Below are 15,691 nucleotides of genomic sequence, written 5' to 3'. Positions count from 1 at the left end.
AGATCACATGGTTCTAAAGGACAGGTAAATAAATGGCACTTTTGAAGATCATTTTGGCAGAAGATTCATTTTCTTAAACTTCATTCTTAGTACCAAAAGTGTCATGCAGGGAAAGCACCCTTGAAGGAGCTCTTTGGTTTAGGGAAAGCGGAGGAGACTGTAGGAAGATTACATGTTCACTAGATGTGAATGTCAATGTTCACATCAGCCAACAGGGTCTGGCTCATGCTTCAGTTACCTACTGCAGATTATTGCAAGAGAAGGAGATATGCCATGGGAACATAAGTAGTATCACTGCTGCATCTGTAACCTGCTGTTTTCTGAAAGCTGTAGGGCAGCTGTTAGAAATCCCTATTATTCTTACTTGATCAGTCAGTGCATCTCTTCAGCCCAGAAGGAATGTGTTTTATTAGTTACATTCAGTAATTTTCATACTAATGCAATGTCAGGGCGGTCCCGTGGTGTAAAGGAGAGCACTCTGGACTCTGAATCCCAAGGTCCTGAGTTCGAGTCTCGGTGGGAACCGTCCCCTGGCAGTTCAATGCCTCCCTGCCATCCCATCCCGTCACATCTCGGATGCTCAGCAGGGTCAGCCCCGGTTAGCACCGGGTGCTGTGACAGTCCCGAGGACTTCACTGTCACTGTCCAAGCTCGCTCGGCCGTGGCAGATGGACCTCAGGACTTAAACGGTGGGGCCAGTTCCGTGCACGCTGTGCCTCACCTAAAAAATCCACTGTGCAGGCTGGAAGGGCACACCCACGTGGGGAGAGCCCTGCCCAAATCTGTGTTCATGAAGTTTGGCCATACCTACAATGTAATGTCAGAGGAGAAGATAACACTGCTTCTTGGTGCTGGTTCTTAGAGGCTGTATAGTCTGTGTGGATCTCACAAGCATCTATTGCTCCAGTTTGGTAGACTTTAAGCTATGTGCAAACTGGAAACATCACGCTGCTTTTTGAACACTTACAGTAGTGCTGAGGGATACTGGGCACATGTAAGAGAGGAATGTGAAGTGGAGGAATGTGGCTTTTTATACCTGTATATCTACACCCAAAAGTGCAATGCCTTACCTTGCAGGTAAGTTGTAGATAACTTGGAGGATATTCTTCTCTAATTGTTGAGTTTAGAATATTGGAGGGATTCTTGCAATTGAACTGGATGTCCAATAGTGGATAAAAGTATTAGTATAGTTACTTGAAAAAAGTGGATTTTTTTAAGAAGGTATGATTCTTCTACCCAAGTATAGACAACTGTTCAGCAATGAGACCACTCATGACTTAAATGTATTACCTAGGTCTTGAATGATTGTAAAGGAAACTTCTTGTAATGTTTAGATGAATTCCACTGAAGGAATTAAAACCTGAAAACACTGCAAAGAAACTTCATCCATCTTTCAGGTGCAAAGTTTAACTCTATGGAGTCACTTCAGAATAATAAATCAAAATCAGTTTTGTGCTGCCATTAAGAGTTACTTTTTCATAGATGCAGAAATTCTGCATGTGACAAGCTTTACTGTTAAACAGCTTTTAAATAAAAATTTGTTAGAGTGGGAGTTTTCATCAAATATTTTTTGCACATTTCATTGTTTCTGTGAACAGCAAGCTTTAAAAAACTTAAATCTGGAAATCCTTAAAGTATTGCCAGACTAAAGTATTTGTTATATAATATTTAATTGCAGCACAGATTAAAAATGTATTCAGAGTTTATTGATAAATGTATATTAAATTCCCATTTCTCACTGTTGGGGATCTAAGTCCTGGGCATTTTATTTGTGTGGGAAATGCGGTATTGCTGTATTGTCACTGAAGAATATTTTGAAGAGACACTAATTAGTAAAAAAAAATCTAATTTTTAGTAACAACCCTTTCTTTTTCTTCTCTCCGCCCTCTCACTAAACAAAATGACCTAAACAAAGGCAGAACTTATTATTCTAAATCAGCATATTTTTTCTAGGTATTTTTGAACATCTTTTCCTTGTGCATACATTTTACAGGGAAAGTTGATGGAGTATTCCATCATATGTTGCATCACTGTGATCTATATTTTGAAACAGTTTGAAGGAAACATAATAGAGGTATTGGTGACTTTGGAACTCTAAGTCTATCTTCCAGAAGGCCTTCAAAAATAGATGTCCATATAGCTGAATACAGACAGATGCAGTAAGCACTGCAGGTAACAAGTTGATGGCTCTAAATATTGACGCTTCCATGATTTTTAACCAGTTTTTCCTTTGGAGCTGAAGACCACAGTTTGTTTGGGTGCAGAGGTCCTCTGTGTGCTTCTGTGTTTTCCATCAGAAATTTAAACAATAACAAAGATACATGGCATATAATAGGCAGGTAAGTTGAGATTCAGCTGTCCAAATTAGAGTATTTTCTGCTAGTTCTGAATTTCTGGGATGCCTGTGATACTTAAAAAAGGGCTGGTAGCTGTACTGCACAATCCACAGGAGCACTGTTTCCTTTTGGAATAGTAGCTGGAAGCCAGGCAGGATACCACCCTCAAATTAGGTGTATCTGGTTAGACAACTACATTGCTGCCCTGAGGCTAGTGACATGAAAAATGAGGACCAAGGGGCTAGTTTGCCAAGTCTAGTAAGTAGTTTCCAGTTACTGAGCAGTGATCATATTGAGAATGAGAGGAGACTGGTGGAAGAATAGATTGCAAAGGTGCATCTGAGCACTTGAAGAAGAGAGAGAGTAGTAACATGAGCTAGGCAAAGGCCTTGAATTGCGTTATCATTCCTGTTTTGGGTGACATTTATACTGAAATACTCTAATACCTATTTTGCTTCCACTACTGCTTCTAACTTGGTTCCCTTATGTGCTGGTTTAAAGGTCTGGCAGGAGTAATGAACCCATCTCAGGAGAGATTATAAGTCAGAGATACAATTTAATAAAAATATTACAATAAATACAATGACACAAAGAGAAAATGCTTTGAACCCACAAAACCCTGTAGTATAACCCAGTGCCCTGGGGCACAAACACAAAGGGGTTTGTTAGCCCCTGTGCTGAACCCCACATGGTTCCCCTGAGTCCAATGCAAAAGGAGGTAAAAAAGCTGTTAGTGCAGATGATGGTTGCAGTCTGATCGAGGTTCTGGTCCTCCTTTGGGTCCAATGAGTTGATCCCCGAGGTCTTCAGACCCCAAGATACGTACCCTCAGGTCCAGGTGGGAGCTCCCAGCACCTGCCCCAGGGCAGGGAGTTACACAATGGGTGATCTGACTCTGTGAGTCATGGGGTATTTTGGAATCATTGCTGGCCCATTAGCAGACATGGCACCTCAGGCTGGGTGTGGAGGTGCTAACGACTTCCTGGAGGGGAGTTATCACAGCTCTTATCTCACAGATGTCTTTCACACCCAGCTCAGAGCCTGAAGAGTTGGGTGTGCCCTGGGCAGTTGCTGTAAATGATCCATTGTTAACAGTTCTTGGGAAATGAATTGAGGGTGTAGAATACATAGCTTTGATCACACACACACCCCCCCCCTCCCAGTGATAAACTGGTCCCACTTGCTGAACTAGGGCACCTTAGTATGATCCAGATACTTAGAAGTTATTTTTTGAGACTCTTTTTACTTTTGCATCTGGTCAGTGTTGATGGGAACATTATGGTAGCTGGGACTAAACAGAGGAAGTGGGTGAAACAGTTAAGAGTGCCACATGTTGGGGTATAGTTCCTCCTTTCAACACAGGATTAAAAGGAACCAACTCTTTCAGTGCCTTCCAGAAAGGATTGATTCTTTCGGTTGTGACTGGCTCAAACTGCCCAAATGATATTCCTGCCTCCCTGCATTTTTTATAATTAGCCTTTCTGTTAATAGATGCTTTGTACTGCTACTACTGAATTGTCAGCTGGTGATAGATGAGAACCCAAAAAGATGAAGACTGGAGTATGAAATTTCTTGGTACAAAGAAATTGCTAGTAGCTGTGTTGTGCTTGTAACTCTAAGGTGGGGGTCTGTCTCCTTACCAGAAATTCTGGCATTTTTTTAATCCCCATTGTATTTTTTTTTAATTAATAATAACATGTTAATGTGCTGCTATTCAGGAAGAAAGGTACTAATTTCCTTGTTCCAGAAGCACTTGGATACAATGGACCTGAGCACTGTTGGCAAGATCCTAGAGCATCTGCAAAATGGTATTTCAGTAGAGTGTATAAATCTAGACAGCATTAAATTCAATTTCAAAATGTTATTCAAAATTTATTATGTGGCTGCTCAGAAAAAACGATGGAAGAATATTACAGAATCTTAAAAATCCTTGCATGTTGTATGCCTGAATTCATTACATACCATTTGGAAATACTTGGCAATTTCAGGACTTGAAAGAATGTATTTAAATTTTGGTGAAGGAAATGCTCATGACAGTCGCAGTGACAATTGGCTTAATTGTTGGCAGCTTCTGCATCATCATTCAAGTACGTTCATTGCAAGACAGTGAGGCTTTGTGTTCATCATCTTGTAGTTAAACACCGTCCATCCCACAATAGCAGTGTTTCCCTTTGTTACCATTATGACACTTCTTATAATTGTGCTGTTGAAGCAAATGCATTGGACAGCTCTGGATGTGAACATGAACTCTCCTTTCAGAATTGTTTTAGGTGTTCAGAAGTGGCTGGAGGGTCAGCTCTTGCAAAATTTAGAATTTATGAAGTCTAATATGCATTATCTGAAATGTTTGAAGATTGGGCACGTAGAGAAAAAACAACCATTTCACAGAGCAGCTGAAATATTTTAATTCAGCTCTGCAGTGCTTTCCAAGAAAGTCAATGCACTGCAGCATAAAAAACTGGCCTGCAACACTTCCAGAGGGGGGATTACGAATAATAGTCTTTGTATTTGGCTTTCATTTATTTGCATTTTAAAGGATTTAAAATAATTTTAATTAACAATTAATGAATTATAATTTTAATAAACTTTTTGCTGGATTGGTGGTTGGCTTGAATGTTTATATCTTGGCAGTAGGTGCAAGTGTTCCCTTGAGGTGTGCCTGCCTGTTGGTTTAACCTATCTCCCCTCCACTAGCAGCAGGCAGGCTGTCACAACTAGATAGGAGCAGCTTTTTCTGGAACAAACTGGTTTGAAGAAGTTGCCAATTTTGCAGCACCAGTAGTGGCTTAATGAGGAACAAGAGGAAAGCAGTAATTATTTTAAAAATTGATTCAGACATTATTGTACGTTATCGTCTCTCAAATTAAGTTTTCTAAGTGTTTCTTTTTAACTGGAAAACATGACCTGTGTAAATATAACCAGTTTAGCCTGAACCCCACGCATGTTAATGAAAAGCCTTGCAAGTATTAATGGTGTCTATAGACACAGCGAGAAGAGAAAAGATTCTGCAGGTCACATGGAAATGCCCTATTTTTTCTGTAGTTACATTAAAAATCTTAGAGCTGTCACTGCCTTCAGTCTCTGATGTTCCTTTTATTAATGTTAACTGGTCTGTCCATTTTAAAAAAATATTTTAACTGCATGTGTGACTTAATATATTTTTGGTCTGAAATCTGTATAGTTAGATTCAAACAAAACATCTGTAAAAGAAAAAAAATGTACAAACCCCTAATTATTTATTCTGTAATGACTGTGTCGTTACAGGTAAAATTGCCAGTTCCTTCCAAGCACTCAATTTAATTAAGAGCTCTCTTTTTCAGAAAACTAGTGGGTTTTTTAACTGATTTGTACTGAAGAAAGGGAATCATTAAGTCCTCCTCTTTTAATAAGCACTTTGCATCTACAAACAAAAATACCCTCTTGGATCTATAGATGATCGTCCAGTGGCTTTATTAAATTGGCTCTGAAAACTCTTCGCTACAGTGAAGACACAAATGAACCAAAACTGGGGCAAAGCAGAGCAGCCTCCTCCTGTTGTCTCAAGATGCTTCAGTAGTCTGGAATGTACTCCCAAGAAACTGAGAGCTGAGATGGAATTAATGCAGCATATACCATAAATCTCTTCTGCTGAATGGCTTGTGATCCCCTTGCTGTGGATGCAGCATGTAACTTGTGAAAACTAAGAATGGGCCCTGATTTTCCCTACCTGCCTAAAATGCAGGCTGGCATTCCCTGAAAGAGGCACACGTCACATGAGCCTGAAGCCAGTGGGAGCTGTTATGGTGGAAACTCTTCTCCTCCTGGCACAGTCCCATTTAATCCGCATCGCAGTCCCTAATCCAGCTACTTGCATGGCAGCATAATGCTTTGTGTTGGCATGGGGTAGAAATGAGCAGGCAAGGGAGCCAGCAGTGTTACTTTTGTTAGCAATGTGGTGTCCTGGCCTGGTTCAAACAATGTCTGAATATAAGATTTCACAGTGTATTATTTTGTGTTGGATACATGTCTGGAATAAAGACAAGTAAAGCAGTTATACAATACTACAATCAGCCTTTAGTACAATACTAGCCAGCAAAAGAGAATAAAAAAGATGCAATACTAAATACAAAGATACAAAAAGGATACAAATCAGTTGCTTCTTCTGTGGTTGCTTCATGTGGTCGAACAATGTTTATCCAAGCAGACAGGCCAGGACTACCAGGATCAGCAGCACCCGTTGGCTCCCACGCTTAGTGGGCGTCCCCGCAGAGCCAACACAGTCTAGGTGGAAGGATGAGTGTCGCTCATCCCACCAGTCCTGGTTTCCCCATTTTATTGGCTCTTCCTTATGCTATGTAGGGCCAGTACACAGTGTGAGGTGATTCCTGTGTGGCAGCCAAACACCACTATTCATTACATAAATGGCAACAGTCTGTGCATGCCCTGCTGCGGGGTAGGGGGTGTATGACCACTGCCCACATAATCTTCCTCCCACCATCAGCTTCCTCATCCCCCTGTACATCCTCTACCATTGTTTTACAAGGGTGTTTCTATCTTTCTTACGGTGTCAAGCCATGCTAAAGAGGAACTTGGCCCTGATAATAGGGAACATCCAGTGTCTTGCTGGTGTTACAAGAGACCATGTAGTTACTTTCTGCAATATTCTGACTGGTTTCCCATCTTCACATCTCTATGCTCCACTCGTCATCTAAATTAAACATAGCCCCCTTACATACAGCTGCTTGTGTTTTATGTGAATAGGTGCTGCCAAGAAGGGTGGAGGTCTTCCCCCTCTACTGCTTCTACTCAAGACCAACGTGCTGTACAGCTACATAAACAGCTCTCCTGATGTTAAGATCTTATTGTTAAGAGATGCTTCTGTCCAAATTAAGGTGCAAACAAGACCATATGCTGAAGTCAATAATAAGTATTTCATTTAACAATAAATATAAGGCACAGAGGTAGAAAGAAACAGAAAAGAGAGGTGGGGAGAGATCAAACAGAAGATAGTTGCCACCCATGGATCTAGGTGGCATCCCATTGGTCCTTCTTTATCCTGGGCTTCTTGGTGGCAGAAGTCCCAAGGTCATTCAAAAATTTTCAGTATTTATACATTTTAGCAAACAAAGCAATTAATGCTCATTGGCTGCACAATTCCCTTATTCTATTGGTTAAATGATTCCCTGACTTCTAATGCTAATTAGTCTGCATGCTCAGTCTCACTTTTGAGTTGGTGTGTTTCTTGGGTCGGTGGCTGAGTTGGTGGTTGCAATCTCCCTGTAAATTCTGCATTCTTTGTGTTCCTTATCAATGATACATTCTGCTCCCTAGGCTTTGTTTACCTCCCCTAGGTCTGAGGTGACACCTGGATATATCATCTCAGGTTCCGCTGTGGTGTCTTGTCTTACAGTCCAAGTTCTGGGTATCCATGTAGGCATATTGGGGGTGCTTCTGTGGTCATTTGTGGTTGCAGATGCCATCTGTCCCATAACTTGGGGAGATCTTTTTTTGTCTCCTGACATGTGTATGAGGAGTTGTTTCTTTACACACTTTGCCACAATGGGAATTTTTGTCCAGATATGTTAACCAGGATCTTGCCTCCAACAGTCCTGGACTTGGTGCCATCCTGTCACTCCGTTCTGCGCTTATCTCATCACAAAGACCTTCTGTGGCCTTAACAATGTTTGAGATAGGCAATTGTGCTCTTAAACTCCTTACACCTGGCACAGAGGAGTGAAGAAAATCTTCGATCTGATCACTTACTAGTCTCACAATTATCATAATAGTGATGATGAAACTCCTTCTGTAGTTAAGTAATATGTTTTCACCTTCTTGTTGGAGCCCTCTGGAAATGCTTGCTACGTTTAAAAGAAGTAGGAATCTTACAGAATTACTGTGACAAAAACATACCCTGACACTCAAGATGTTTCACTTAAATTCACTATCCTGAGGCTGACTAAACCTGGTTTAAAACAGATTTGTGTATGTGCTGGTTTAAAGGTAAGCTGGCAGGAAAAGTGAACCCAGCTCAGGAGAGATTATAAGTCAGTTACAATTTAATAAAAATATTACAATAAATACAATGACACAAAGAGAAATTGCTTCTAACCCACAAACCCCAGTAGTATAACCCAGTGCCCTGGGGCACAAACACAAAGGGGTTTGTTAGCTCTGTGCTTAACCCCTTTTGATTCCCCTGAGTCCAATGCAAAAGGAGGTAAAAAAACCTGTTAGTGCAGGTGATGGTTGCAGTCTGGTGAAGAGTGGTGTTCGCAGTCTGATTGAGAGTGGTGGTCTCCTGTCGAGGTTCTGGTCCTCCTTTGGGTCCAACGAGTGGTTGCTCAAGTTACCAAACCCTCAAGATTATACCCCCTCATGTTCAGGTGGGAGCATCCAGTACCTCCCCCAGGATGGGGAGTTACACAATGGGTGATCTGACTCTGTGAGTCATGGGGTATTTGGAATCATTGCTGGCCCATTAGCAGACATGACACTTCAGGCTGGGTGTGGAGGTGCTAATGACTTCCTGGAGGGGAGTTATCACAGCTCTTATCTCACAGATGTCTTTCATACCCAGCTCAGAGCCTGAGGAGTTGGGTGTGCCCTGGGCAGCTGCTGTAAATGGTCCATTATTAACAGTTCATGGGAAATGAATAGGGGGTGTAGAATACACAGCTTTGATCACAACTCCCCCCCCCCAGTGATAAACTGGTCCCACTTGCTGAACTAGGACGGTATAGCAGTCTCCAATCCAGGATTATAATAAAAACAAGTTTTCCCTCACACAGTGGCAGAAGAAAACCCTGACTTAAGGCTAAGCAGCATAAGGAATTGTAGAAAAAAAATCATGAGGATTTTGAGAGTTGTAGGTAGTTTTCCTTTTTCCTTTTCCCATCTCAGTCTAGAACTTTTAAGTGATCTCTTGAATAGGTAGTTGGCAATATTCTGTTGATGAAAATGGAAATGAAACATTTTGTTTATGTTAATACATTTCCTAATTTCTCCCCTTCCTTGCCCTCTGTGTTTTCAATTCAAGGTGATTTATAAAATCCCTTTAATGCTGCTGCTCTGTTTCAGTGGTTCCATGTTTGCTCTTTGGTGGTGGTATTGTCCTCTTTCCATCCTCGTACTGCTTCTCAGCGTGTTTCAGCGTAGGCAGTAGTGCATTTGGTCAGTGAAGCAGAACAGGGGATGAAGGTAAAGCTTGGCAGAGCAGGAGACATCCATCCATATCTGAATTGGTTTGCCAGTCTCATTCTGTGTCTATACCTAAGTCCCCAACACGTGCAAAGACCAACTCAGTCAACTGTGTTGACCCAGAACATTTTGTCAGGGTCAAGAGTGAGCAGCAAGGGAACGGGAAGAAGGTGTTTAGTATCTGGGACTCTTAAAAAATGTAGGAAAAATAGTCTTTTTTGGCAAATGTGTATCTTGACTATTAGGAGATGTGTTCAGTTTTGACTGTAGTAACTTGATTTGCTTAATAAAAGGAGAAATTCTGTACTTTGAGTTCTGTTAACTACCTGATATACCAGAGTTGGATTTTTTAATTAACCTTCCAGATGATGGTATAAAAAAATGTTACTTAAAATTGTAGCCAAAATACAGATTTTGTATCTCAAAGGAAGCTGCACAAATACGTGATGAAATGCAGATGGGTGAAATGGCAGTTACAGTAAAACCGGGCTTTGTATCAGAGCTGTTGGGATGAAAGTGAAATGCCTTGATAGCAAGAAGAAAACTGATTGCTGAATTTCCAGAGTGAAGAATGGCTTTAGTAAAACTGGTGGACTTTTAGTGCGCTGCTTTGTAGTGCTTTGCCAGTTAAGTCTTGAGCATCTATTGGAAGAATGTTAATGAAAAAGTTGTCTAAATCTTGTATGAAGCACTTACAGTAAGGAATTAAGTCCTGTTGCAGAAAGTGAAATATTTTTCTGTACTTCTACAGGAACAGAATTAAGCCCATGCTGAATTAGTTAAATATGCAAGTGGTGAATTATATATTGGTGTTAAATTCATTGGGGTTACATTGTGCCGGTGATTGTCTTTAAGGCCCTGAATCCATTCCTCCTCTCAAATGGCAGCTGAAGTTCTACAATCTCTCTCAGTGTGAACTTGCGTGACTATTCTACTGTAGATTTTTTACATGAGAACTTCATGTTCTAAGTGATTATTTCAACCTTAGTTTCAATTCCTTTCTTTTTTTGGTTGTAATGATTGTGGTAATTTTCTTAAAGCAAGATATTAGTTCCCAGCATTTTAGAAATTTTTCTTGGATGATAAAAACAAGCCTCAGTGCTAGTAAAGACATTAATTTTCTGCAGCTAGGAAAGGTGTCTCCTTTAAATTGCTTATATAGATCTTTTCCATTTCTACCTAGTCTACTCACAGCTGAACTACAAGTTTTGAACTTGACTTTGTCCTTTTAATTCTCTTGAAAACTAATTGTTTAACCCTTTGTCTTCCTGGTTCTCAGCTCTTTCTTCAACCTGCAGCCTAACTATGTTATTGTCTTAGGATTGTACCCCAGTATGTCCTGCAGAGAGGAGGCAGAGGACCTTGCTTATTTATTCCTGTGTCTTTCTTGCTTGCCTTCCTTTGCTTAGTGTGAAGGTAGTCACAATGTTAATACAGGTTTGTTCTTCCTCTCTACAACACGCCTTGTTAATTTTGAATGTATTATATTTCTGTTTCTGATATAACATGATTGAAGGTCAGTCATGTCACACTCTTGGCTCGTATGTGTGTGGGTGTAATACCAATCAGTGTGACTAATTATCATTCCACACTAATAAGTGTTTACTTTATGCATTCTATAACAAGTCATCAATGGGAATACATTCCCTTTTGAGTAAAGGAGTTAATTTTTTAAAAGATTAAGGCAGATTCTTTATGGGATTGAAACAAAAAGGTGTTTGACCTTGGCTGAAAAAATATGTCATTGGGGAAGAACAGGTAAAGGTTACTGCAGTGATGAATGAGAATTAGCTTCCTTTTGCTCACACCTTATTGACAGGAAAGTATTAAAACATCCTCTCAGAAGTATTTATCCTTGTCAGTTGTCTTTGAAGTTGTTTGTGCAAGCATAATCAGATTTTTTTTTTCCCCCCCCAGTCGGTGTTATCCGCTGTCCAATTTGTGGTCAGGAATGTGCAGAGAGACACATCATAGATAACTTTTTTGTGAAGGATACCACAGAGGTTCCCAGTAGCACAGTAGAGAAATCAAATCAGGTAAGTGCATTAACATGTAATCAAGTTAACACCTTTTGGATGTGTTTGCATATCCTTGGCTTCTTGCTGTGTGGCCTCTTTGCTGTTCTTATGCAGACAGAAGGTCAAGTACTTAAACATCACATGGGCCAGCTACTCTACAAAATCGGTTCAGATCTATCAAAATGCATGTGAAGAAGGTGATTATCTTATTGTAAACTTTTAATTGTTGATATAAAATTGCATCATGATAACAAAAGATGAAAGTAAGGAATAGGCATTAGAATGGGAATTTTTGTACTTTGGAGGGGATACTTGATGTAGTCTTTTAAACAGAGACTCAAACAACACTATACCAGGAGATCTCAATGTAAAATGGAATCCTCTAGTGACATCAGTGTTACTTTTCTTATGTCTGAACTGACAAAACATGGCACTAAATAGCTGGAGTCAAGTTGCCAAGGAAGAGGCTCAATATCCTGGTTTGGGGAAGATGGTATGTTCTAGAGGTTTCTTGGTTTTTTTTAGTGCAGACTGCCTCTTCTTTTTGCAGTCATGTAAGAGCTGACTCATAAAAGCTGCTTATATGGAAGAATAGTAATATTGGTGTGGGTTTTTTCCTCATGATCAGGAGGCAAACACCAGTGTGGAAGCTGTACCAAATGAATAATTTTGTCTGTGTAGGACCATAGTTTAGTAATCTCTGTTATCAAAACATTGCATGTCTTCATTTTTAGCTAGTAAGAGAATACCTCATGTATCTTTCTATTAATAAACTTTTTATTAAACTCCAGGAACGTACTGTAAATAATTCAGCCTGTCCGTATGTTGCTGCCTTCTTTGTAATAATAGTACAAAAAGGTTGCTATGTCAGTGTGGCTTGCATTTCAACTCATGCCCTAATATTTGGATGATGGTCTCCTATTGTTTTGAAAATACCTCTTTTTTTGCTTTCCTGTTTTAGTGTCTGTATTATTGGCTCTTGATTTGTTTGTTTCGGGGACAGTATTTTAGTAGTTCCCTTATTGTGTATTCTGCTGGTTTCAAAACTTAGCTGAAGTTTGTGGTGGTGTATGTGAGCAGGCCTGTCTCTTGGGAACAGGTGAGATTCCCCAGTCAGGGTCATGATACCAGCTCACTGACTGCTGAAGCTGTAAGTGCTGTCATCGTCTCTGAGGAAGAGAACTTATGTTTTGAAAATGTTAAACTGTGTTCAGCTTAAGGAATTTTGAAACTGGATTTCTGAGAAATGGTAGACCTTACCAGAAACTGAAATTGAGTTGTGATTCTCTGGAAGTACAAACAGTGTTCTTGCAATGGAGGACTGGTTGACCTTCGCTTTTTTTGTGTTTGGGAAGAGGGAGATATTAGTTTGGTTTTTTGTTTTGCAGGAAAATACCCGATTTTTTCAGATGTCTATGAGATTTACACTAACTCTCTCAATACCATACTGTTGAGATTGACAAAATGCATAGTCCCTATTGAAAGTTTGATCATAACTTTTATAGGGACTTTAAAAATAGAAAGAGAACCAAAACAACAAATAACTTTCGTATGCAGAAGCAGTCCTGAATTATTTGGGGGGCCCTGTACCATATCCTCACTTTAGTTACCCAGGAGGTCTTCTAAGATGCTGCTTTGTGGAGTGGTGATAGAACTGGAATTTTTTTTTTCTTGGAGGTGGGGACATATGTTGTTGTCTCTTTGTTCCCTACCCTCCTTTCCTTTTACTCTCCCAGTTTTTCTTCCCTTTCTGTGAAAGTGGAGAATTCCATCCATTCAGTGATGTGAGCAGACCTCTGGGAGTTTCTTGAAGTCCTTTGAGTTTCCTTAGGATCCCTTCTCCTTTTCTCTTACTCTTCTGTTACATACTTGTTTCTTCCTCTCCCTAACATAAACCAGCAGCCTTGCATGTAGGAAGCAAGCCTGTTCTTTAGCCAAGTTCCCTGGCTGGACTCAGCACACTTTCTGCAGCACTTGAAGGCAAACCAGCAGATTTTTGCTGAATCAGCAGAATAGGACATTCATGTGCTTTTCTGCTGACTTTTTTTTAAGAAAAGTGAAGCTAGATGTTCTGTTAGATGCCTGCTAAGTGGGCATGTACCTTACCACTTGGAAATTAATAATGTGCAGTTCTCTTTGTTTGAATAGATTTATTTTGGTATGATAATGACATTTTTTTCATTCCTTTGTATGTTGACATAAGAAAAGCTACACTGTTCTATAAACTTCTCTGCTTAGGAACACCAAAGTTAAATCAATAGTAGTTAAAGAGATTAGTGCCCTGTTCAAGGGGGAATATCATGAGGTTTAAGGATGACACAGGCTTCTAATCAGCCTGTCTTGTTTTGCCTTAGAAGGAGCAAAGAGGAAAAGAAAATTTGCCATTAGCAAGATAGGCAACAGATCAAAGGAATTAAAGTGGAAAAGATACTGACACTTGCAGGAAATACTGGATCAGAGACTCTGTCAAAAACTTTGGCTATTCTATTGATTTTTTCTACTGAGATGGTCAGTTTGCCTTTGATAGTTTTGCAGCTTTATCAGGATGCTTAAGAAATTAAAATTGGAGGCAGGCCACGGGTCCTATGCAAATAATGTCGCTTAGACCCCCTCATCTGCATCTATGACTAGGCTGTATATGTGTGTTGTCAGGAAGGACTACTTTGTTGCAATTCAAGAGAGACTGCAAAAGACCTCTGAAATTAAATGTTTGGTTGTTTCAGAAGTGAAATTGTACTAATTCTAAAATAATTTTTAGCATACTGACTTAAAACTATAGGAGTGAATGGCATATCAGGGAGCCTGGCATTGTGAGATGAGAAAAATAACTGGAATCCGTTAATAAAGTGCTGTTGTTATATCTAAAATGAAGTTTATCTTATGTGAACCTGATTTGGGCAGTTCAGTACCCTACTTACAAAGCTGTGCTTTATAACAATTAGCACTGGAAACTTCAGGAGAAAAAGAAGTGAGCATAAAGAAAGTAAAGCTACCCATTCTATATTCCACAGGGGCTTTCCTGGCTAACACTAAAGATTTTGTGCTGACTATTAGCATAGGAAGCTTTCCAGGAGGAAAGAAACAAACAGGAAATGCAGTTGCAACACTTCTGAAAGTAATCATTGTAGGATGTGGGCAACTAGGACATAAATACTTTGTAAGAGCAGGTACTTTTTAACTTTTTTCAAATTGTGATGTTTTGAAAGACGGGAAAATTACCAGCTTCTAAAGAGAAGTTTGAAAATTAAAACTAACTACACTTCATTTGTAAGGGTGAGTGGAAAGGAGCAGACCCAAGAGATGTTACTGAAGCAAGTGCTGGATTTGGGTAAGACTAAAGGGTAGACAAGTGAGGGAAATTGATGAACTTTAACAGAAGAAAATAGTTTAATGTGTGTGCTAAGTTATGAAAGCAAAAATGAGAAGTGTGAGACTGATGCAGCAGAGGAGATCATGGTGGTAACATGAGGTTTGGTGCAGCATCCTGAGCCTTTAGTTCACTTTAGTCTAGCTCCTAGTTCTCATAGCTTATGTGTCCAAAAGAGAACGTGTGTAAAAATATTTTTTATTTTAACTTTCTGTATCGTTACCAGTTACTGACCTGAGAGTTTTAAATATTGTAGTAGGACTGGGGTTTATGGGAGATCCTGGAAATGTAGGAACAAAACAAGGTAAGGTACGAGCTTAGATCTGATGCTGCGTCTGGATACTGGTACAGCAAGTCTGACTGGCATAATGAGGTGATTAATGAGGACAATTTAGAGCAATGTTTTTCTAGATTTGTGTGGTGCCAGAGGAGCCACTGTGTTTTTTTCTCAACAAAAACTACTGTGCTTAATCAGCTTAAAAAAGCTGTACCCTTGCCCAAAATATCTTTGAAAGCCAGTGGTTTAGTGCAGTGGGTAATAGACTCCAGAAGAGTCACAATGTGGTGGTGTGTGCTGTGGAGAGATGTGGTTGTTGATGGGATGGTGGGATAAGAAGGATATATTGATCAGTATTCATGCATTTTGAGATATCAGCACATAGCTCAAACAGGCAGGAATGCCCCAAGACAGTCACTATCTTTGGTGATTTTGTGTGTGCCAAGAGATAGTTATAAATCTATTACCAGAGATGGTTTTTGGATCCAGCAGGCGAAAGCATTGCATCTAATTTACA

General features: G+C 39.9%; 1 protein-coding gene across 1 annotated transcript in view; it reads left to right on the top strand.

The window, feature by feature from the left end:
• Positions 1–15,691, top strand: part of TRIM24 (tripartite motif containing 24) — a 63,638-nt gene that overhangs the window by 11,684 nt on the left and 36,263 nt on the right. Inside the window, exon 2 of the mRNA XM_071551105.1 lies at positions 11,430–11,548. Coding sequence (XP_071407206.1) covers positions 11,430–11,548 — 119 coding nt within the window. The remainder of the gene's footprint in view (positions 1–11,429; positions 11,549–15,691) is intronic.

The sequence above is a fragment of the Pithys albifrons genome, chromosome 3 (genome assembly GCF_047495875.1).
Source record: "Pithys albifrons albifrons isolate INPA30051 chromosome 3, PitAlb_v1, whole genome shotgun sequence".
NCBI lineage: Eukaryota > Metazoa > Chordata > Aves > Passeriformes > Thamnophilidae > Pithys > Pithys albifrons.
Note: the sequence above shows the minus strand (reverse complement) of the source record. Positions and strands in the feature narration are given on the sequence as shown.